Here is a 25,409-nt window from a genome sequence, read left to right as displayed (position 1 = left end):
GCCATTGGGGGAGCGACTTGTAAGATGTACTGCCCCAGTAAGAGCATCATTGCGATATCACCCTCATGGTGGATCAGTAGCTCTGCCTTAACATTTGGGTTGCCACCTAATTCCATTCGGTTCAACCATGGATGACCTTAACAAAAATTGAGAATGAAAATGACCTTAAAAATTCTCATTTCAGATGCTGGGAAAGTACGGCAATTTAACCTCGATCATCAGAAGACTTTATAGAAGCTAATATATCATTCACCATAAGCCCAAGGTGGAATATACCAGATGGTTTCAACGTTGATCCTACTACAAGCTATAGTTAAATAAACAACTGGTCAAAAATACCAATTCATGTATAAAATTATCCAGCATCACGTCACACCTATTAGTCAAACAAAGTAACTCTCTCAGGCTTAACCGAAACTCGGCCACCAATCAATGCATAACATAACAATCATGACTTGCGCAGCATCTATTCTTACCATCAGTAATAGTTGCATCGAAACCTGCAAAAAAGGCAAAATGCAACATAACTTTATGAAATTATATTGCTGGAAAAATGAAAAGAGGGGAATTGGGGAAAGGAGGGCAGTAGATCCAAATATGCACTCAATATATAACTAAGACATTTGCACTACCATTAGAAACCAGATAGATAAAATCAAACTTACTGAGAGGCATCAACATAAGCAGTTACGCACTTAAAGAGCAGCAGAGACAAAACTGAATATAGATAAGTCTTTTTATTTTCTTTTTTTCAATTATTAAATATAATAAAATGCAACATAACCAGACGCAGCATTTAGCAGCATTTCTCTAAATTATGTTTTCCTTCAAGTCTTGCTAGGTATACTATGTATGTCTTCAATCATGTAACATACAAGTCTCTGGCCAAGTAAAATTGCTCAAACCTCAAAATGAATATTCTTTTAGATCAGCTTTCGAGTCCCCGAGTTCCAGGTCATCCATACATTCTTCAGCTGTAAGTGGAGGGAGTTGCCTAGTTTTTCGCCTAAGGTTATGTTTATGCCAGTCACTCTTAAAATGCTCTCTGTATTCTTTTGAATCTCCCACAACAGCGTTGCAAGTAGTGCACTTGTTCAGTTTTACTTCGCCCTCGGAACTCCCACTTTTTGCAGGTTTGTTCAGTTTTACTTCTCCCATGGAATTCTCGCTTGCTGAAGAAATAGTCTGCTTTTGCATTTTCTCACTCAGCAGCTGGACTGAACCTGTGGAATCCTTCCTTAATCTTGATGAATCATCCTCGTGATCATCGAACTGATCGACGAAAGTATCTCCCTCCACATGTACATTGACGACAAGAATTTCCACTCTGCCCTGTAGATTCCTTATCAAGGCATCACAATCCCGGAAAAGACTAGGCTCAATTTCACAAATCTGCAACACAATGATTAGAAGGGTAGTTAAGTAACACGAAAAAGAAAATGTAGCTGAACCAGCAAGTAAGAGAACATCAGGATCAAGCCTTTCCGCTCAAAAAAAAAGATATAGAACTGCAACGTTGATCCAAACATATGATGCAGAAATTAGTTTGGCTACCTCAAAGAATTAACAACCGTTTAGCTCATTAGTTTGGGGAAACCAGGAGTCAAAAGGTTTGCCCTCTTCTTCTAAATGAACAACACCATTCTACTGGTAATATAACAGAAAATATATTGGTTGAGGTTCATTAAGCTTGAGAATTAAAAATTGATATTTCATTAAAATGAAGCTCAAGTTGAATTCAATGGAAAGGAAGAATGAAAGGTAAAAAGGTGTTTTTTTTTTTTGGCTAAAGGTAATGTTGTATTCATCAGCATTGCTGGAGACCTCCAAAAACTTTCCAACAAAAACAGAGAAAACTAGTAGATTACAACAATCCTATAAAGTCTAAAATCTGTGCATCTTCTTCTATCCCTACTTCTTTACACCAAAAATAAAAAGTAGTCAAGCAGTTCCATTTGACTCTATCTATTAGGTTAGCTTTGTTTTCGAAGCATCTGCTGTTTCTCTCGTTCCAGATTGGCCACCAGAAGCATGATGGTATTATACTCCACCACTTTTTCTGAGATTTGCTCCCCCCTCTTCCGATCCAGCAACTGAGAAGGTTTGTTGTATGCTCAGGCATAATCCACTTAGTCTGTGTTGATCCCAGGAAAAGATTTCACAGTTGTGTTGTCACTTTGCAATGGAGAAATAGATGATTATTGGTTTCCTCCGTCTCTTTGCAAAGAGAGCACCAAGAGGCTATCTGAAAGCCACCTCTTTTTAGTCTCTCATGTGTAGCACATGCTCTTCTGGCAACTAACCGAGAGAAGCATTTTATCTTGGTTGGCGCCTTATTTCTCCATATTTGTTTGCAGGGGCCAGACTTGCATCCTTCTTGCTCTTTCACTTCCTTAACATATAGTCTGTTGACTGAAAAGATTCCATCTCTAGAGTGCTTCCATCTGAAATCAAGCTCTGTTGATAACCCTTTGAAATCATTTAGTACTTGCAATAACTCAGCCACTTTCCCGATCTCCCAATCATTTTAAAGTCTCCTGAACACAATATTCCATCCCTGTTTGGACCATCCCTCAGCCACTGTTTCTTCGGGATTTATGCACAAAGCGAATAGGTCTGGAAATGAGACCATTTGTGTCTCATTTCCAATCCAGTTCTCCTTCCAAAAAAGGATTTTAGTCCCATTTCCCAACTTGTAGACTTTGTTTCTGCTAAGATCCGGCCACAAGTTCCTTATTGATCTCCAAGCTGACACCCCATAAGTGTTATTCACAGAGCTAGAGAACCAATTTCCATTTCGCCCATACTTGGCTATCACTTCCCTCCACAATGCATGTTCGTCAGTGGTGTACCTCCAAAGCCATTTAGACAAGAGACATCTATTTTGTAGCCCCAAGTTTCTAACTCCCAATTCGCCTGATTGTTTATGTAACTGTACAAGCTGCCACTTGACTAAATGCATTCCCTTTCCTTCTTTATTGAGCTGCCACAAGAAATCTCTTCTCAATTAGTCAAGTCTTTTTACCACCTTGACAAGTATATGAAAAGAGACATAACATAAGTTGGAAGAGAATCCAAGACTGAATTGATCAAGGTGACTCTTCCTCCTAAAGAAATATACTGCGCTTTCCAGTTGGCTAATTTTGTCTCCGTCTTTTCAATGATGCCATTCCATATTTCTAGCTCCTTATGTTTGTGACCCAATGGCATGCCCAAATATGTCGTGGGAAGTTGCTCTATTCTACACCCCAATATACTTGCAAACTTTTTGGAAAGATACTACTCTTTCTCCAATTTACAGATAACCCGGGGACTGCTTCGAAAAACACTAAGGTCACTCTTATGAAGGCAACCTGATCTGATGTTGCTTCACAAAAAATAATTATGTCATCTGCATAAAGCAAATGACAACTTTGCATATCCCCTCCAACAGAACTGTTAACCTTGAAGCCTCTTATCAAGCTATTTTGGACGGCCACTCTCATCATGCTATTGTAGCCCTCCATTGCTAGTATGAAAAGAAAAGGAGAGAGTGGATCTCCCTGCCTGAGACCCCCCTTTCTGATGGAAAAAAAAAATAGCAAATTCTCCATTTACAAGAATGGAGAACCTAACAGTTTTTATGCAAAAGTCAATCCCCTTCAGCCATTTCTCCGCAAACCCCATTTGCTCAAGTATTCTGATCAAGAAGCCCCAATTGACATGGTCGTAAGCCTTCTCAATATCCAGTTTGCATATGATTCATGATTCCTGGATCACCCCCTTTGAGCCTAGTTTCCACACATTCACTTGCTATTAGTGCAGCACCAATGATTTGCCTTCCTTTGATGAAAACCATTTGATGTTAGTTAACTAACTTATCACTTTCTCAAGCCTTTCTGCTAAAAGCTTAGCAATAATCTTGTAAATTCCTCCTATCACACCTATAGGTCTGAAGTTTCTCAAATCAACTGCTGCAACCTTCTTGGGAATTAATGCAACAAAGGTTGCATTCAGGCTCTTCTAAAACACATGATGATCATGGAAATGCCTCAAGGTGCTCATAATATCTTCCTTAAGTATTTCCCAAAAGTTCTGAAACTCATTGGGAAGCCATCGGGGCCGAGGGCCTTGTCACTGGCACACAACTTGAGTGCCTGAAAAACTTCATCTTCTTCAAACTGTCTCTGTACACTCTTTTTCTTCCCCACTAATGCTTTCACTTCCTAGAAAAATAAAATCTGGCCTCCATCGTTAAAGATTCTGGTAAAAACTTACAATTTGTTGCTTGATTAGCTCTGGTTCAGAAATAGCTACCCCTTCTACTTCTAACTTTTCAATTAAATTGAATCTCTTGTGAGATGTGGCAATTATGTGAAAGTACTTGGTATTTTTTATATCCATGTTTGAACCATTGTACTATAGACCTCTGTCTCCATGCTATTTCCTCATTCCTAGAAATTACAGCAAACTCATTGAAAAGGTGAGCTTTGTGTATCATCTCCTCTTCATCTAATGATCTTTGCTCCTGAATTACTTCAATGTTGGCAATCTGATTCAGCACATCCTCCTTTTGGGGTTTCCAGTTATCTCTGTTTTCCAGGTCCCACTCCTTTAATTTCCCTTTGAGTAGCTTCAATTTTGTGGCTAGTTTGTAGGAGGCTGATCCACTAACGGAGAAAGAGTTCCACGATTCTTTAACTTTATCACTGAATCCTTCCACCCCCATCCACCATTGTTCAAACTTAAAATAAGTCTTCCTAAGGTTCAACTCTCCACAAGTTAGAGCTATTGGACTATAATTTGATCCCACTCTAGAAAGCACCCTCTGTCTGAGTTGTGGAAACAATTTCTCCCAAAGATTGGAATAGAGGAATCTGTCAATTCTGGAAGTTGTTGAATGATTCTTCCCCCTTCTCCAAGTGTAAGCTCCTCCAAATAAAGAAGGATCAAATAGTTCCATCTTATTGATCCAATTAGTGAACACTTTCATTGCTCCAGATATGCTATGACTATGACTGCCAGTTCTCTCATTTGGATATCTTGTAGTATTGAAGTCACCACACACTACCCATGGTCCATCACAAGAGTTTCTTATTGTTGTCAACGCCTCCCAAAGTTCCCTTCTTATTACTCTACTACAATTAGCATAAACTGCACTTACGAACCATGTAATATTTTGGCCAATGCCTACTAGTTTACATGTAAGCATCTATCCAGCAATCCCTATCCGTTCCCCCTTCCACTGTCTTTTATCCCACGTTACCACTATCCCTCCACTTCTACCGACTGCATCTAAATGAAACTCTCCCATCCACCTATTATGTCATACCTCTTTAAATAAAGCAGTATCACGCCAAATTAGTTTCGTCTCTAGAAAGACGTAGACATCAGGCCCCCATTGTTTGGTTAAACTCCTGACTAGGCTTCTTTCATTTCCCATTCAACCCCTGATGTTCCAAGATATAATCTTGATCTTTATTTGAGTCTAAGAGGTGTTGTTCTCCCTCTACTCCTGGTTTCTCCCTCTTTGAAATTCATGTGAAATTCTAAGTTTCTCATTTCTTTGGGAACACTGTTCAGATTTCCATTCTTCTTGATGACCCCCTTTTTTGGCCCTAAAAAGCCTCTTTTTGGTCTATTTTCATCAACCGTTCAAAGGATATTTTATCACACCCTTCAAAAGCTGCTCCGAACCTCCTGCTTAATTCTAGGACATTAGACTGCACCCACAAAGTGGCTTTGTCTTCAATCTCCTTTTCCGAGAGTGGTTCTTCCATCTGTATAGGCACAGGCTCTTCAAAGATTATCATGTGTCTCTTAGACGACTCACCTCTTTCACTTAATTCATGAACTTCTCCCTCATTAGAGATTAAGAATTCTTCATCTCTCACCCTATTTTCATGCATGTCAGTTTCTATCAAATCTCTGCTGCATGTTTGGTTCTTCTGCTTTGTCACCATTCTCATCATATCCTCCAGTTCTGTTGCAGAGAAAGAAATTGGAGAAGTAGCGGGACAGCTGTGGTCTTTATGAGTTGAAAATAGAAGAGGGTCTGGGCTAATTCCTTTAATGAAGTTGCAATTTGGGTTCATAAAAGTTTGATGCCTGAAACCCTTTTAAAAAATCAGCTTTCTTTGGGTCCACTTTGTTCACCTTATCGCTCAATAGCTGCCGGGGAAGTCCTAAGATCCGGACCCAGAACCAATCGAAGATGGTATCTGTAGGATAAGCTCCCGCGGTCCGCGTCCACCACTCTAGCAACAAAGGATGACTTTTCCGACTCCAATCCCCCAGAAGAATGTGCTCTGCATCTCGTTTCGACTAGAACTCGAAGAGAAATTGAGTTCCATTCATATCGTAGATCTGCAAGTTGTGGATGCCCTTCCAGGTCTGTCGTGACCTCTGACTTCAGTTCTGGTGGGTATTTCATCACAGTCAGGGAATCTGCCAACCAAACTTCTGCATAGTGGACCTCTGTCCCCGCCCGGAGAAGACGATAAAGATTGATTCTGGTCTCCTTTGCACCATTTCTGCCTTTGCATTATTTCTTTGTAACCTTCTTCTCCCCTAAGTCTCAATGAACTGAGACCTCCCATCTCTGTATTCAATTCTTGTAGACTGGCTTTGCGAGCAATAAAATTTTGGATTTTTAAGGCTAAATCGCCCCACCCGTCACTGAATGAGTTCTCTGGTAGAATGATCACTGAACTTTCGTTGCCATTAACTGAAAAAGCTGAGGTGAACCTACCAAATTTATTGTATTTTAGGGTACAATAACTGTTGATGGAGATATCTCTGCACCTCCAGCCCCCAGGTCTTAAAATACCTTCCTTTAATGGTTGAGGCTTCCTTAAATCTGTTGCACAGCCACAATAGCACGCCCCTACTAATCTTCATTCTTCTCATATAAAGCTTTGAACTTTCAAACCATTCGCACCACACATCAGAAGACAATCTGGTTTCTGTCAGATCATAGGATTTTCCCCCCATTCTAAAATAAATCCTATTATCCATGATAGGAATGAAAAGGAAACGGATGGTGACAAATAATTTCTTCTTTTTTTTTAAGTCAGAGACAGAATCCATTACCCAGAAAAACTTTTCAACAAAATTGAAAGTGAAAGAGGAGGGAATTTTAGTAAAACAGTAATCACAAGATGTAAAAACTGAATTGTTTGAAAGAAGAAGATCAATTCCGGCAAGTCTACCGGAAAGGGGAAGTTCTGCAGTCATAGAAAGTAGGAAAGAGAGTGTCATTGGTAAATGTGCCTGGGAGCATTTTCTACTAAGAAATTGACCCAAGGTAAAAAAGTGATACCAAACAACTACTCCTGATGGCCACCTCCTTCTATTGATAAGCAAGTATACAAGGAGCAGCATTTTCCAAGGAAAAGCATACTAAAACAACAAGGCTGAAGGAGCTTTTAACTGAAAAGTGAAAAGCTAACTGCACAATCTATAACTAATTTCAGCATCCCACATACAGTAATGGTAATATTCATTTACGAGCTAAATTAAATATCATTTTTGAGAAATTAAATAGCACTTGCAATTAGAATAACTAATTTCAGCATACAATGTACAGTAACGGCAATTGTACTTCAAGAACTCAAATTGAGTATCATTAAAATGTAATTTCCACAAGGCCTCAACGAGGTAACTTCATTTTTTATTATAGATTTATATTCAACAGAATAAATCGTTTGCAGCATTAAATGTCATATTTAATTGGTTTAGTAAATGTAACGACAAAGTAGAGAAGTGCACTACAAAAATGTAAATGAGTAGGAAAAGAGAAAACTAGAGCCAAAAGTAGCAGACAGAGAGTCATGCTCCATAAATGATTTGGAAATAAAATGACCTCTTAAATAACATTTGATCATGCCAAAAAAACTCGAAACAAATCCATGCGACCAAGACTAGTGAAGCTAATAGGCAATGCAGTCGAACCAATTCAAGCGATGTCCTCTTTCATTACAAAGAATAACAGTGTAGATCTTGCTGAGTGACAAAATGAAATATTTTCAAACAGTGGTTCAAGCATTTATACTCATCATGGGAACTGATATTACAGTCTAAAGAACAAAACACAGCTAGACAAAGATTCACAGCTCTAAACTCATATACCCACTAGTCTAGGTCACCTGTAATGAAACTGGTCTCAAGTCAAATTGGATCAATGTCCTATACCAGAAGAAGGAATAACGACGTGTTTACCCAGAGATGATACTCTACAACCCAAGGTTCTGAATACATTGATGATAGTGCAAATTTGCAACTAATTGGCACCACAAAGACTACGTACAGTCCCGAGCGAACAATCTCTAAGCTATCAGCCGCAACGATGCTCAACAAGCTATAGCCTTTCCCAACCAAATGTTCTTTTTATGACAATTGATATTCTTCTTTGATATATAAGAAAGAACAGAGCCTAATATTTATGTCTACGAAATACCACTAACACAGCTTGTCACAAACTCAGAAGAGTCAACCAAATAGATCATACTGCATCAAAAGTGATTCTTAAACGGCTTAAAAGCTGCATGGTGAATAAACCACAAGTCACCAAAACATAGAGAATAGAGAAAGAAATTCCACTTTTATAACCAATAGAAATGGAGTTGAATTTATTGATAATATGAATTTATGCTTTTCCTTGAGCCAAGGGTCTATCGGAAACAACCTCTCTACCTCCCAAGTAGGGTTATGGTCTGTATACATTCTATCCTCCCTAGACCCCACTTGTGAGATTACTACACTTGGTATGTTGTTGTTGAACTTGATCACATCACTAAACATTTGAGGATCTGAATTAATGAAACAAGATGACCATGCTCCTCTCAAGGAGTTGTTTCTTGACATACATACTTTCTTTTGATGCAAGAACCAAACATAGTGTCCTACAGAGGTAATGATGGTTGGAACTTCAATTTTAGGAGGCACTTGAGTGGCTGGGAAATGGGTAACTTGCTGAACTGCTACTGCTTTGCAGACCTTTCAAGGTATGTTGCAGTGCCAGGACAGGGTGATTAGGAAAGCTGAAAGCAAAGGTCAATTCAAAGTAAAATCTTGCTATGATAGCTTGATTTCAGGTGGACTAGAAGTTAATTTTTGTCCTTGGAAATAGATCTGGAAAACTAATGATCCTTACAAGGTAATGTGTTTCTCATGGTTGGTGGCCCATAAGTCATGCTTGATTCAGGATAACTTACAAAGGAGAGGACTCCAACAGTGATAGGTGCTCTTTGAGTGGTTCAAGCTCGTAGTAGAGATCTTTGTTTTGACACAGCTACGGGTCAGTTATAGCAATCGTTCGTAACATGGTGGGACTTAAATGGTGCATACACATAGATACAACTGTTTTTGAAGTGCTGGAACATCAAGGGCAGGAACAAGGAGCAAAGGCAATCGTGGTACACTATACCTTCTAGTATTTTATGGTCCAATTAGAAGGAAAAGGGAGACGCTTTGAAGACAAAGAAAGCTATATTAAGATGATCAATGTGAGATGTTTACTTTTATTTTGTTTTTTGCATGAGCAGAATTTTATTATTGAGACAGCGGAACTGATGTTAGATCTGATAGGATCCCCTTAAAGAACAGACCGAACATACATGTGCTTTTGATCTGTAAATACTTTTGCCTGCGCCTTCTTGGTGCTTTTTTATCAATACAATTACCAATTCTAACAAAAACTTACTATGGAGTGCTGACTTCCAGATTGTTCTCTGGACACAATGGAGGCATTCCACTCCTGAAGCTTGTCCAGGACAGAAGGGCTCCCCTGTTCTGGTACATGTATCCTCAACCTCATGGGGGCTCGTTTTATGGGGTAATGCTTTTGAAGCTCCCGAATGACCTCCAGTGCCTGTAAAAGTTAACTAAACATTTGCAGGATATAATAGAGCTAGAAAAGCAGTCAAGACCTCACATGATTAATTATAGTTGTTACCTGTTTCTTTGAGCTGCTATTTGGATCAACTGCAAAATGGATTTCATGCATCAGACGTTCAATCATGCTAATTGTGTATGGATGCTGAGTTTCAGGATTGATCGTCTTCTGCATAACTATGGTAGCAATATCCCTGAATTGACTTGACAACTGTGATTCCCTCTCCTTCCCTGCAACTTGCAGCTCTCCTTTGTCCAAAATCTAAAATACAGAAAATTATCTTTTACATAATACATCACTCTCATGTATTCCTAAAAAGAATAAAGAGTTGAAGAAGAGATGATGGTAGAGGGAAACATGGAATACCACTTAGTGGCACTTAAATAAGCTGCTTCCTTTGCTGGTAAGCTAAAACAATTTTGTTGGGCCAGTGCTTGAGTTATCAACTTATGAAAGTGTTAAACGTGATTAAAGCCACTACACCATAGGCTTTTGGAGGTCCTTTTGTACCCTATGCATCACAAGTTCTGAAGGCCGTTTCATGATGATTAGCTTACATGAGTAAATACTTACTCCGAATATTAACTCTTAACAGGCAAAACTGGATTAAAACAAATAGCTTTCCATCTTATTGATTCAGAAAGGCGGAATTGGATTAAAACAAGAAGTGAAAATATCTAAAATATTGCCCAAACTATCCAAAAATATAAACTAAACCAATTCCCCGGACATTACTTTCCAGAATCATCATACTCATAGATATGCCAGATAAGAATAAAAAGTGTAACACACTAATTTTAAGCAGAGTCATGCTTGTAAATAGCATATGCATATAACTACAACAACAACAATATACACAGTGTATTCCCACATAGTGGGTCTGGGGAGGGTAGAGTGTACACAGACCATACCACTACCTTAGGTGAAGTAGAGAGGTTGTTTCCGATAGACCCCCGGCTCAGGACAGATAACAGTATAACAAACACAAAACATAAATGCATATAAACTAATACAGTATGCAAAATAAACTAACACTGCTAGATAATACAGGAAACAATACAGCCACCAGATAATACCATAAACTATGTATTCGAAATCATAGACATCACTCAAACACCACGAACAAGAAACTCCAAACACAAACAAAGAAAATCTCATATGCATATAACTATGAGAAAAAATAGGAAACAGGAACTCATACAACCATAGAAAACCTCATAAAGAGAATGAAACCAAAAAGGTTAGAAGTAAAACGCCAACACGTTTGAACAACTTCAAATGCTTTCAGTACCTTCTGCAGTATGATTCAAGTAAAAACCTTCATCGAATGCTTTTCAAAAGGGGGAGGGGGGATGCTCACCTCCAGACAGATTTTGGTCTGATCATCAGTTCCAAAAGCCTTTGTCAAATCTTTAGACTTTGCAAGCACACCCTTTGACACATTCGAGTAAACAGTATGTGACTGCAACACTTCATCCACATCTTTCTCTCTACACCACAAAAAAATAATTCCATCAACCTATCTTCTAACAATACTGAGGATGTGTTTGGTTATGGAGGAAAACAAGCTCCTTAAAAATGAGAAAAATGACTTCCTTAATGGAAGTAGGGAAAACAAGTTTAATAAGTGGAATTCTATGTTTATTCATAATTGTATCCTCCTCACCCAGGAACCCATCCAACACCCCTGACCCCTTAACCGTCCCACCCCCAAGGCCCAAGGCCCCAGCCCTCCCACCCCTATATTGTTTTACTAGATTACACAGGAATGTTCTTGTAATAACTCTTTTTTGCTTTCTTACCAAAACTAGAAAATAAGTAAGAAACCAACTTGTTTTTCAAGAAAACATTTTCAATATAAAACATTCTCCTTCATACCAAACACACCCTTAATCTGTCTACCAATGACGGAACCACGATTTTCACTGAGTGGGTTCAAAATACGAACTAGTAAACACGCAAATAAAGCCAAAGGAGTTCAACATCTACTACATAGCACATACATACACGAAAAAATAATTTTAACCATGCATAAATCATGTAAACTCTTTTGATAATCGTGTTGTCCGGGCTAGCTTTCGGGCAACTCAACTAAATCCAACTGATACTTGTGTACCTCCCACCTGCAATAACAGATATCACATAACTGAGTCCACCAAGGCTAGGGTAGATGGGAAGAATCACCTAATGTTTTTTTATCTATGCTAGGCTTCAAACCTGAGACCACATATCCTCAAACCACTACATTGATCACTAAGTCACACCCTTGGGTGCAATAAATAGTGCAATTTTCAATCCAACAATTTTTTTTGCTTAACCTAAATTTTTACTTGAATCCCTTTTTGCACTAGTCTAATTCGTTTCTAAATATTAAAAAGAATTCCACCAGCCTATCTTTTAACAATACTTAGTCCGTCTACTAGCAAGGAGCCAGGATTTTCACTAAATTGGTTCAAAATACGAACAAGTAAATGCATAAATGAAGCCAAAGGGATCGACTCAACTATATATATATATATATATATATATATATATATATATATATATATATATATATATATATATAATGAAAATAATTGTAAGCATGTACAAAAAGCGTAATTTTCAATCCAACATTTTTGAACTTAACCTAAATCTTTTTTTACACTAATCTAATTAGTTTCTAAAAATACAAACTTCATACTAGAAAGTATTGCTCGACAAGAATGGAATGAATGGAAAGGAGAAAAGAAAGAAGGAAAACTTACACGCCAGAACGCCAAGAGAGGACCTTATTCTTATAACAAGCAATTTCGAAACGGTTACCATGCTTCTTAAGACGAACAACTGCAACATTAGTAAGTCTCTTTTGCCCTATCGGCTGCACCAGCGTCTTCGACATCACAGATTCTCGTCTCTGTTTCTGGTAGGTTCGACAGACGGGTTATGTTTTATGGGAAAACAAAAGGCGAACAGCGGCAGCGGAAAGAAAAGACAAGGACCAAGTTAATTTCCCCAATTTCGCATGTGTACTCATGCAACAGTTCAATGGGATACTACTATTTTTTATTCCTTTTTCTTTTTTGTTTTAAAAGATAGGCAGGCGTTTGCCCTTTGTTCATTCTGAAAATAGTACTACTAGTATCAAGACCCGTTTGGTCATGAAAACTTTTTCCCTTTTTTTGAAAAAAAAAAAATTAAAATTGAAAATTATGGTGTTTGATCATAAAAATTTTAAAAATAATTCTTAAAAAAAAAATCTGAAAAGTGAAAATAGGTTTTTGATGTTTTAGTAATTTTTCAACACCAATTTCAATTTTTATTATTATTACATCGGAAAAGACTCAAATATGTCACTGGACTATCAAAAATAACTCATTTATGTCATCCTTTAAATGTTGGACTCATTCATGCCATCGCCGTAACAAAATTGATCCATCCATGTCATTACTTTTAACAACCAATTTTTAGAAAACAACTTTGTCACGTGGCAGCATATTAGAGGTTCACGTCATTTTTTAATTTTTTAAAATTTTAAAAAAAAAATTATCCATTAAAAAGAATCCACATAATTTTTTGATCCATTAAAAATTAGTTTGATTTATGACGATTACGTTAATAGTAGAGTCAAAATTTTCATTAAAAGATTTTAAAATAACATAAAAATATATATGAACAAATCAATGAACATATATTAATTTATTTTATTCTCCCACACAAATATATACTCCCATGTTATCTAACTTATCAAAAATATATTAGATTTACTTTTGTTTTTATATATGTCAACTGGCCTTAGATTATATTATACAAATTCCATGTCATCTTCATTTTATTCTTTCTTCTTAGATATTTTATTTCATTAAAGAGAAAAGAACAATAAAATTTTAGAATTAATCAATTCATTGAATTAAGTATATAATGAAATGATAAAGACTATACATACATAATACTTGTGAGTTGTAACTTGCATGCATGGCTTATATATTATTTTTATTCAATTTCTAATTAGGATTGGACCACTTAAAATTAATTATATAAGGATATAAAATTATGACGTCTCACCAATTTTTATGTAACTATATCATTAAATCAAATTGTAATTTAAGAAAAACATAATTGTAGTTTAGACAAATATTCTACCTCCAATGATTAATGTTGATTGTCAAATAATTATCTTAATATATGATTGTGTCAAAACATTAAATGAAATATTAAAAAAGATGAAAGGGAGCAGTATAATAAGTGTTTGAGAGAACAATATTCCACGTGAAAAGTAAAAAAGAAATGAAATTATTTATAAAATGTCGGATATTTAAGGTCTCTTGAAAAAAAAATGTCAATTTGGTTCAAAGCGAATGATATCATACAATATTAAAAGTATTTTATGGTAATTAAATAGCACAATAATTGATATCAACACCACTGTATTGAAATTTTTGCAGGATGGGTATGAGGATGATAGAGTGACGGCATGAGACGTATTGTCTTTGCTTGTCTATGGATCAATTTACTATATTTGACCACAATTTTAAGCCGCAAACAATCCAAAAAAAAAGTCGATGAGTTTGGTAACTATAAATACTCGGATGATATGAGGCGATACACAAATAATCTCAAAATTAACTCACTAACAGTAATTAATCAAGTAAAACTTAGTTCAAAGGGAGATGATCATATTATTGATCTGTATTGTGAACAGAGTCACAAGTGAAAGCCAAAAAAGGAAAAAAAAAAACCATTGATATGGGGCAATATACAAATAATCTCAAATTTTAAAAGTATAGATTAAACTAATTTTTAATGGATCAAAAAATTGTGTGGATTCTTTTTAATGCATCAAAAAAAAAGTTAAAAAAAAAATTTTAAAAAAATAAAAAATAATAAAAAATGACGTGAACCTCTAATATGCTGCCACGTGGCAAAGCTATTTTCTAAAAATCGGTTGTTAAAAGTAATGGCATGGATGAGCTAGTTTTGTAACGGCAATGGCACGAATGAGCCCTACTTTTAACGGATGACATAAATGAGTCATTTCTGATAGTTCAGTGGCATATTTGAGTCTTTTCCCTTATTACATATAACCTCAATCTTTTAAATTTTTACATAAAACTCTCCTTATAATATTACTTTTTCAATATTACGTATATAGCAGTTTTAAAGAATAAGATAGTTATAATTTCAAACTTAATGTTATCCGAACTAATATATATCTCTTTTTGTCTCTCATCATTATTTTTCTCCCTTATTTAAGACATTATTTTACTGTTAATGATCCTAATTACTATATAATAATAATAATAATAATAATAATAATAATTTTTCTATTGTGATACGGACGTTTAAGGAATTATAGTCATGTAATTAATAATGGATAATCGTTTTCTATATTTATGGAATTAATAAAGTTGTAGCAGATTAGTTCACCACTACCACAAATTATTTTCATTTTTAATTTGATTATATATATTATATTGTGTACATCTTTATTATACTATTCAAATATAAATAGTTTATACCATATATATACTAAAAATATAAATCGGTGATACATATTTTTCATAAAAAAATATGTCTAATTTAACAAATGTATACCTTAAACTGCAACGGTTACCTTTATATACCATAATACTTGGTATCTTTATGCACAAAGTATTATATTTATATCCATAAATATATAAAGTATTATATTTATAACAGAAATATACAAAGTATGTTATATATAAAGTTTATACCATGTATATATCATATACACACACATATAAATATATAAAGTATAAAGAAACATACTAACCATATTTATATATTTATGGTATATGATATAATATACCATAAATATGCAAAGTATATTTTACATAGAAATAATTTATTCACACATAGTAAAAAATTTTATGTATAAGAAAATTAAAGAAATAAATTAGCAGCACCCTAAAATTTAATAACAACTCATCATTTCCTATTTTTTAGGAATGGAAAATAAAGAAAATAAATTAAATAAATTCCTAAAAAAATAAATTTGATTGAAAGATAATATTTGTTACCTAAAAAAATAGAAAACAGTGATCTGTTAATATAACATCCATATTTAAAATTTTTAAATATGAGAAAATGACTATTAATGTAAATATTATATATCCCATAACTGAAATTTATTAAATACGGCCATGTATATGTAATTATTATATTTTTATAAAAGTGGCTAATTGTGTTCTTTTTTCGTTAGTAGGTAAATTTTAGTTGGGCGATTTTGATAGTTTATAAAAGTTAGGGCATAAAATCATATTTAAAAAAAGTTTTTTCAAAAATCAAAAAATAAAAATTCAAAAAAGACATGGTCAAACACAACTCCAACTCCAATTTCAACTTCTACTTCAACACCAACTCCAAAAATTTTAGTTTTCATGGCCAAACGACTACTAAATTTTGAATTTGATACTTATTATATGTACTAGTAGTATTAAATTTTGACTTTGATTCTTATTATATTTAACTAGTGAATTTGTTCGTACTTTGCGCGGTCTTATAAAATATGTAAGATATCAATAATTTTATTAATATAAATGAGTTTTCAGAAAAAAAAAAAAAAAGAAGGTAATAGTTATATATCAGATTTTCAGTAATAAGTTACTATTTTAATGAATATAATAAGCAGCAAAAAATATATTATAATAACTTAAATGGCTAATGTGATTATTTCTACAAAGTCTTATAATGTATCTATTTATATGACTACAATATGGAACACCAAATAATATTATAAACATGATTATTAATTATTTTAGGAATTATAATAATAAAAATTTGTGAAAGTAACCAAATAAATACCATTAAACTTTACATTAAAGAACTTTAAGGAAATGACTTTTGAGTTTCTTAGCTTGTATATTTAATATATTGTAATTAAAAGATTTAAAGAGTGAATATTTTAGCTTTATAATAAAGCACATAAATGAAGAAAAAAACAGAGAAAACTCTCCAAACGGAGAAAAATGTACATCATTATATTTCTTGGCCAAAGAGATATGTTACATTATTTTATATATTCTTAACTTTATAAGTGTTATATATTAATTGTTTAGTTAGATATAAATAAAATACACTGTCATGCAAATATTTACCTATTAAAGATCATTTTTATAACAATTTGGTTCGTTAACTATTGCGCTTTGAATCTCGATACTCTTTTATATGTGAGATAATTTTCAAAACATGTGGTTATATCATTAACTTTAAATAGGTACAACTTCTTTTATATGCGGAGAATTCTCAAACGATGCGGTTACATCATTAACATTAAATAGGTACATATTTGGATAATCTAGATGTTCAATAATTATAGTTTTAGTTGAGATGTTTAGGTTGATGCTACATGTAACTTTAAAAGACGAGAAGTAACTTAAACTACGGATACATGTGATCCTATGTGCCAATCCTCTTTTCCTTTTCAATTTCATATCCAAATTCTTCAATTCTACTTTTTTTCTTTCATGTCACATGTTTGCCTTTAGGCTCTAACAATTTTTATACAAAATAATCTGTGAAACATGACAAAAATAACATTAGTTTCAATATTACAATAATAAAATATCTACATATTCTACCGATATAATGTAATAACTAAAGAATTACCTATTCATCTCTTTCAAAAAGAAAATAAAACAATAGAAAATATTATATTCACAAAGTGAAAAAAAATGAAAAACAATTATTAACTACATTTCAAGCAAGGAAAAGTTGACAAAAAAAATTATATATGTAAAGAAAGAAATTATGATATTATAAAATAAATTAGTTCATCTTTAACTTTTAATGATCAATAATAAAAATGAAACACTCATCAAAAATTAAAGAATTTTTTTTACATCATTATACATAAATAACATAAATTATTTAATTAAAATAACTTTTAAAACCAAAAAAATGAATTATTCACATACAAAAATTGAAAAATCCTAATTCATTTTCCTTCAACTTTTCTTGAATATTTACATACTCACCAAGTTATATTAACATTTACAATATTTTTCTTGAAATTATACATATAAAAAAGTAATCAATGAGAAAGAAGTAATTCAAACTATATATAACTCTATCAAAACTTCTTAGGCGTTCTTTCTTGCCTTCTTGGTGTATCATAATACCCCATAAACTAAATGTGATCAAACAATAAAAGCTAAAAACAGAGATTTTGACCAAGAATTTTTTTTGTCTTTGCGTTATTGTAGACATTGAAATTTTGTGGACTCTACAAAAAGAGTTCAATTTTGGTTAGAGTTCTTGGGACTAACTTGATGGCTACTCTGCTTAAACCCTAAATTACGCTTCTATAAAGAGGCAAATATCCTTTAAAAAGGCATCTCCAGTATCCCACAAATTCATGGAATATTCACAAAGAGATCAACGATCTTCAAAGTCCCAATAAATTCATAGGATATTTATAGATCAAAACTCTTCTTCTTGATAATCAAATACATCAAGGTGATCTACAAAACCTAATAAATTCATGGAATATTTATAGATCAAAACTCTTTATTCTTGATAATCAAATACATCAAGAAGATCTACAAAACTTGACAGCCCTCGAATTACGGAAAAATCCATATCAAATCCTACGTTCGAGAAATATGCTGCTGACAGCCCTCGAATTATGGAGAAAATCGAAAGAGAAGAATCAAGAGAGGAACAGATTTGTACTCACATCGTTTATTAATAAAATTGTTGTTTCTTCATATTTTTTGCTTGTGGTTGAAATTTATTTTCCATGAATTAAATTATGTTGGAAACAAATTGGCACGACCAGTGGGATTAAATCTGCCCTTTATCTTTTCTCTCATAAATCATATCTGCAAATCTTTAGCCGTATCTGTAGCCATATCAAGATAAAAACTCTATGGGTACTTCAGGACTCACCATTATGTCTACAATTCGACAAGCCTTGAAGTAGAGAACATTTGTAGAAATTGAAATTTTGTGGACTCTATGAAAAGAGTTTAATTTTGGTTAGAGTTCTTGGGATACTTTATTTGATGTCTACTCTACCTAAACCGTAAATTACGCCTATATAAAGAGGACAAATATCCTTTAAAAAGACTTCTTCAGTATCCCATAAATTCACGGGATATTCACAAAGAGATCATCGATCTTCAAAGTCCTAATAAATTCATGGGATATTTATAGATCAAAACTCTTTCTTCTTGATAATCAAATACATCAAGAAGATCCACAAAACAATAATACCCCGATCGTTTCTTAAGCTAAATCCGTCTTTTGAGTGAATGGAAATGAATTCCGAGGTGAATAATGTTTGAATCATGTTGTATTTCCTTAATTTTGAATTTTTGTCATGTGGAGAATCGAATAAACTTTCTGTCGATATCAATTTTGTCAAAATCTGAGATTGGAGTAAGAAGTTATGGTCGAATTATAGAAAAATAGAAAACAGTGCAGGTGCGACGGTGAGGTCCGACAGACGATCGCGCTAGCAACGTACCGTTACCCGAGGTCGTCAAAATTAGACAGAAACCCAACTCACTGGAATGGTTATACGGTGGGGTCCGACGGACCGTCGACCAGCACCGTCGCATACCCCGATCTAAAAATTTAAGTCATTTTCAAAAGGGCATTTTGGTTTTTTCTCCCATTTTGGCCCTTTACATATATCCAAAATAAGGGAGAGAAATTCATTTCTCTCCAATTCTCTTCCAAGAACATTCAAGAAGCTAGGGTTTTCTCTCAACCCAAAAATTCAATCTTCTTCCAAGAAATTCAAGAATCTTCCATAGACTCCACAAATTAGTTCAAGAATCAAGCTCTCCAACTCAAAGGCTTTAAGAACCCTAACTCAAAAGTGCGAGAAAGAGTTTCAATCAAGTTTGTTCATCTTAAATTCATAATCCAAGGTATGTGGGGTTTGAACAAGAACACTCATTTCGTTCTTGTGCCCAAATATTTAATTTCTACTATTGAATTTCATGATTTTGCAATGTGGGTTTACACCCAAACTACTTTATTAATGACTTATGAGATTTGGGTTGTTCAAGTTTGATATACATGACTATTTTATTATCTTGTTTCTTAAATTGAGAACTTTTGCCATGAGTTGTATATTGTTACTATGAATTGATGATTTCTAAGTAATTTAAGATAAGTGTCATGATTTAAGCTTTACTACGAGAAGTTTGATTATTGAATATATTGATATTTGAGCTTGAGAGTCAAGAATGAGTTCTTTGATGTTTTCCTGAAGTTTTGACATTTGATATGATTTAATGAGCAAGTACACTTGATGTTGAGAAAGATTGTTTTGAGTTTGAGTCGAGTTAGGAATCCACAATTGATGTTGATTTAAAGATGAGAAATATTTATGATTTGGTCTCCATGATAGACCCTTGAGTTAATTGAGGTGGATTTCCTAACACGTTCTAAGCTTGAGTCTAGTAGTAGTATTTAGCACCGAGCGGGAAGTATAGGTTTTGCGCATCCTACTTTCCCAGAACTATGTGCCACCATAGAATTGAGATTAAGGGCCACAGGCCGAGACAGTGATCACTAAAGTTAAGGTTCTACTCCGATGGCAAGGATAGAACAACTTTCCCCAATGTGGGCAAGACGTTGGACTCCATGTAAGCTCATATGGTTTATGTCGATTATAAGAAACTCCCAAGTCCAAAAGAGTTCAAGTTTCTCGAGTTACCGAGTCACTCTAAGTCTTGAGTCAAAGAGTTTTGAGTTGAGTACATTGATTCATGAGATTCATAATGCATGTGTTACTATTGATAATTTATGAGAAATGTATTTCTGTTAATTCGAGCAAAGAGAGTCATTACCGTCAGCATGCATGATTTCCTTATACATTTATGATATTGTTTAAAATGTTGCATACACCTTCATATACTCAGTACATTCCCAAGTACTGATTCACATACTCTCCTGTGTGCTATATTTCCTCGTGATGTAGGTTCAGGTGCTCGGTCTTAGCAACGATAGTGATTTTCGAGTGCCTTCATCTATATTCCTGCAGTTGGCGAGTCATCATGGTTCGAGGACCTATGTCCCTGACTTTTGTTTTATTAGCAGATGATTACTTCTTTTCAGTTCAGTATGAGTGAGTTGGGGATCTGTCCCAATGGCTCCTTAGTCTTGTATAGTAGAGGCTTTGTCAGACTAGAGTATTAGTATGTACAGAATTTCAGTATTTTAAATCATATAGGCTATTATTTCTTCACACTCAAGTATGTTCATAATGTGATATTCTCCCTTATCTCAGCATGACTATTATCGAAGTGAACTTCTAGAAGTAATAATAGGTTTAGAGGGTTAGGTTGAGGCTACATGTGGCCTTAAGCACCGTGTGACATCTCGAGATGGGATCTCGGGGCATTACAAGCTTGGTATCAGAGCCTAAGGTTTAAAGAGTCCTAGGGAGTCTGACAAACCACGTTACGTAAAGTCTTGATCATCGGTGTGTAGTGCGCCACATCTATGAGCAAGAGGCTACGGGACATTTTCGAAAAAGTCATTTTTTTCTTTCAAAAGTCTATTGTGCCTATAGTTATTTCTCTCTGCTATTAATTTGTGCTCTCTTATGACAGAAAATGCCTCCTCGTAGAGCTCGCAGAAACAACGAACGACCTCAACCCGTTGATCCTTTAAATGAGATGATGTCTCACGTCGAATTCCATGTAACTTTTTAGGCATTATCCCAGGCGGTTACCGCCAATGCTCATGCCAATGTTCAAGCCATAATTCTACCTTCGCAAGAAGAAAATTCAGCAGCAGCTCGAGTTTGTGATTTTATAAGGATGAATCCGCCAGAGTTTTATGGGTCAAGGACAGGTGAGGACCTACAGATGTATCTTGATGAGGTGAAAAAAATCACCTAAATTATGCATGTAAAGGAGTAAGAAAGTATGGATCTAGCTTTTTATCACTTGAAAAATATTGCTTATGATTGGGTGGAGATGTGGAGGAAGAGTAGAGGGGAGAATACTGCTCCCATAACTTGGCAATTATTCCAGGATGCATTCTTGGATAGGTTCTTTCCCCTGGAGATAAGGGAAGCAAAAGTAGAAGAATTTATGAACTTGATACAAGGCTCCATGATAGTTAAGAAGTATTGTCTTAAGTTCAACCAGTTATCTAAGTATGCTCCCGGTATGATGGATGATTCTAGGACCAGTATGAGTAAGTTTTTGACTGGTGTGTTGAGTTATATTGTGAAAAAGTGTAGACCTACTATGCTCAATAGGGACATGGATCTGTCTAGGCTAATGATACATACTCATCAGATCGAAGTGGATAAGGTGAAGGAGAGAGAAAAAGAGTAAGAGGAAATAAAAGAGTTAGATCAGAGCAGCAGGGGTATGGTTAAACTAGATTTTCTGGAGGGAACTGCCCTCAGTTTCAGAATCATTCATTCATGACAGCACCTTCATCAGCTAGTGCTCCCGCATCCAGGAACAGGCAGGAGCAGGGTAATAGGCCTATTGTGTCCAGGTCTCAGGACAGTGTGAGTAATAGACCTAACTATTCCCCATGTGCTAAGATGGCAGGATGCATTCTGGAGAATGTTTGGCTGAGCAGAAAGGTTGTTTTAGTTGCGGAAAGTTGGGCCACTGACTTAGAGATTGCCCGTATGCTAGAAAGGAGAGCCGCGATGTTCGTCCCCAGAGTCAGGTTATCAGTGCTCTAACCCTTTTAGCTCGTCCAAATCGTCCTCAGTGTGCTTTGTCTAGTAATGCAAGTGGTCAGTGCCAGAATTGTTTTTATGCTATACCACCCCGCCAGGAGCAAGAGAATTCACCAGATGTTGTTACTGGTATACTCCATGTATTTCATTTCGATATGTATGTGTTGATGGACCCTGGGTCAAGTTTTTCCTATGTGACTCCATTGGTGGCTGCGAATTTTGAGATCAGTGCTGAAAAGATTCCTCAGCCTTTCCTAGTTTTTACCTAGTAGGCGAGTCCGTTGTTGCTAAACAAGTGTATAGAAGTGTCCTATCACTGTCCTTCATAGAGTCTTATTTACAAACTTGATTGAGTTAGACATGGTTGATTTTGACTTTATTCTGGGTATGGATTGGCTTCACTCTTGTTATGCGTCTATAGACTATCGTACTCGTGTAGTCAAGTTTCAGTTTTCTAATGAGTCAGTCTTTAATTGATTCAAAAATTCTGCATCCCCCAAAAGTTATTTTATATCCTACCTTAAAGCTAGGAAATTGATATCCAAAGGTTGCATCTATCATTTGGTTCGAGTCAAAGACACTAAGTCTGAGACTCTGACTATTCAATCAATCAGTATTGTCAATGAGTTTCTTGATATTTTTTTGGAAGATCTCCTAGGGGTACCTCCAGATAGAGAAATAGAATTCGGGATTGATTTTCTTCCCGATACACATCCTATTTTTATCCCTCCGTATCGTATGGCCCCCGCAGAACTTAAAGAGTTAAAATAGCAACTTAAAGATCTTCTAGATAATGGTTTCATAAGGCCTAGTGTGTCTCCTTGGGGCGCACCCATTCTATTCGTGCAAAAGAAAGATGGTTCATTACGGATGTGCATTGGCTATCGCCAGCTTAAAAAGGTCACAGTCAAGAACAATACCCTCTTCCTATAATTGATGACCTGTTTGATCAGTTGCAAGGTGCCAGCTATTTCTCAAAAATAGACCTGGGATTCGATTACAACTAGCTTAAAGTTAGGGAGTGTGATATTCCAAAGACGGCTTTCCACACCCGTTATGGTCATTTCGAGTTCTTGGTCATGTCTTTCGGGCTAACTAATGCCCCAGCAGCTTTCATGGACCTTATTAATTGGGTGTTTAGACAGTACCTGGATATGTTTGTTATTGTGTTCATAGATGATATTCTTATGTGCTCTCGAAATGAGAATGACTATGCATATCATTTCCGAATTGTCTTAAAAACTCTTAGAGATCATTAGTTATTTGTTAAGTTTAGCAAGTGCAAATTTTGGCTAAGGTCAGTTGCTTTTCTGGGTTATATTATTTCTTCTGAAGGTGTTTGAGTCGATCCTCAAAAGGTAAAAACTGTGAGAAATTGGCCTAGACCTATCTCTCTATCTGATATTAGGAGTTTCTTGGGTCTAGCTAGCTATTAACATCGTTTTGTTAAAGATTTATCTTCTATTGCGTCTTCTTTGACCCGGTTAATCCAAAAAAAAGTTAAATTCCAGTGGTCAGATTCCTGCGAAAAGAGTTTTCAGGAGTTAAAGATCGACTTACTTCAGCCCCTGTGTTCACTTTGCCTAATGGTGTAGATGATTTTGTGGTGTATTATGATGCCTCTAGAGTTGGTTTGGGTTGCGTATTGATGCAGAAAGATAAGGTTATAGCCTATGCCTCCAGACAGTTAAAGCCGCATGAGAAGAATTATCCGACTTATGATCTTAAATTAGCTGTCGTGGTTTTTTCTTTAAAAAACTGGAGACACTATTTGTATGGTGTCCATGTTGATATCTTTACGGATCACAAGAGTTTGCAGTATGTGTTTACTCAGAGAGAGTTGAATCTTCAACAAAGGCAATGGCTAGAATTGTTGAATGACTATGATATGAGTGTGTTTATCACTTGGGCAAGGCCAATGCAGTGGCGGATGCCCTTAGCAGGTGTCCATGGGTAGTGTGGAGCATGTAGAGGAAGGTAAGAAGGAGTTAGCTCGCGAAGTGCATCGTCTGGCTAGGTTGGGTGTTAGATTGCTTGATTCAGCTGAGGTTAATGTTTGGGTTCAGAGTAGTTCTGAATCTTTCCTAGTTTCGGAAGTAAAAGAGAAGCAAGACATGGATTCTCGTTTGGTTAAACTGAAAGAGTCAGTTAAAGACCAAAAGGTAGAGGTTTTCTCCTAAGGGGAGATGGTGTATTAAGACTTCAGAATAGATTGTGTGTACTTGATGTTGATGATTTGAGGTAGAGAATTATGGATGAAACGCATAGCGCGTGGTATTCTATTCATCTCAGTGCTACCAAGATGTACCACGATTTGCGAGAAATTTGTTGGTGGAATGGTATGAAGAAGGATATAGCAAAGTTCGTAGAGAAGTGTGCAACTTGCCAGCAGGTGAAGATTGAACACCAAAGACCCGGTAGAGTGATGCAAGAATTTAGTATTCCCACTGGAAGTGGGAAGAAGTGAATATGGATTTTGTGACTAGTTTACCTCTTTCCCGTCGTCATCACGATTCTATTTGGGTCGTTGTTGACAGGTTGACTAAGTCCGTGCATTTTTTGCCAGTGCATACATCTTTCACCGCTGAGGACTATGCTAAGCTATACATCCTAAAGTTAGTCAGGTTGCATGGAGTTCCTTTGTCTATCATCTTCGATAGGGGCACTCAATTTACTTCTTAGTTTTGAAGAGCTTTTTAGAAAGGTCTCGGTACCCAAGTTCATCTTAGCTTCGCTTTTCATCCGCAAACTGATGGTCAGGCAGAGCGGACTATCCAGACTTTGGAGGACTTGTTGAAGGTGTGTGTTCTTGATTTCAAAGGAATTTGGGATGAAAATTTGCCATTAATTGAATTTTCTTATAATAAC

General features: G+C 35.3%; 1 protein-coding gene across 1 annotated transcript; it reads right to left on the bottom strand.

The window, feature by feature from the left end:
- Positions 1-204: 204 nt before the first annotated feature.
- On the bottom strand, positions 205-12,938 carry LOC107867738 (ribosome maturation protein SBDS). The gene is made up of 6 exons (XM_016714117.2): positions 12,622-12,938; positions 11,235-11,364; positions 9,935-10,135; positions 9,683-9,850; positions 906-1,392; positions 205-500 (listed from the first exon to the last, which is right to left on the bottom strand). The coding sequence occupies exons 1-5, from the start codon at positions 12,753-12,755 to the stop codon at positions 907-909; spliced, it is 1,119 nt and encodes a 372-aa protein (XP_016569603.1). The 5' UTR covers positions 12,756-12,938; the 3' UTR covers positions 205-500; position 906.
- Positions 12,939-25,409: the final 12,471 nt, after the last annotated feature.

Source organism: Capsicum annuum, chromosome 4, assembly GCF_002878395.1.
Source record: "Capsicum annuum cultivar UCD-10X-F1 chromosome 4, UCD10Xv1.1, whole genome shotgun sequence".
In the NCBI taxonomy this organism is placed as follows: Eukaryota; Viridiplantae; Streptophyta; class Magnoliopsida; order Solanales; family Solanaceae; genus Capsicum; species Capsicum annuum.
Note: the sequence above shows the minus strand (reverse complement) of the source record. Positions and strands in the feature narration are given on the sequence as shown.

Excerpts from the sequence above, each read along its gene's own strand:
- LOC107867738 (XM_016714117.2), bottom strand. The coding sequence starts at position 12,755 with ATGTCGAAGACGCTGGTGCAGCCGATAGGGCAAAAGAGACTTACTAAT. Across the intron at positions 11,365-12,621 it reads CTCTCTTGGCGTTCTGGCGT|AGAGAAAGATGTGGATGAAG; the intron begins GTAAGTTTTCCT and ends TTTGTGGTGTAG. Across the intron at positions 9,851-9,934 it reads ATAGCAGCTCAAAGAAACAG|GCACTGGAGGTCATTCGGGA; the intron begins GTAACAACTATA and ends TAACTTTTACAG.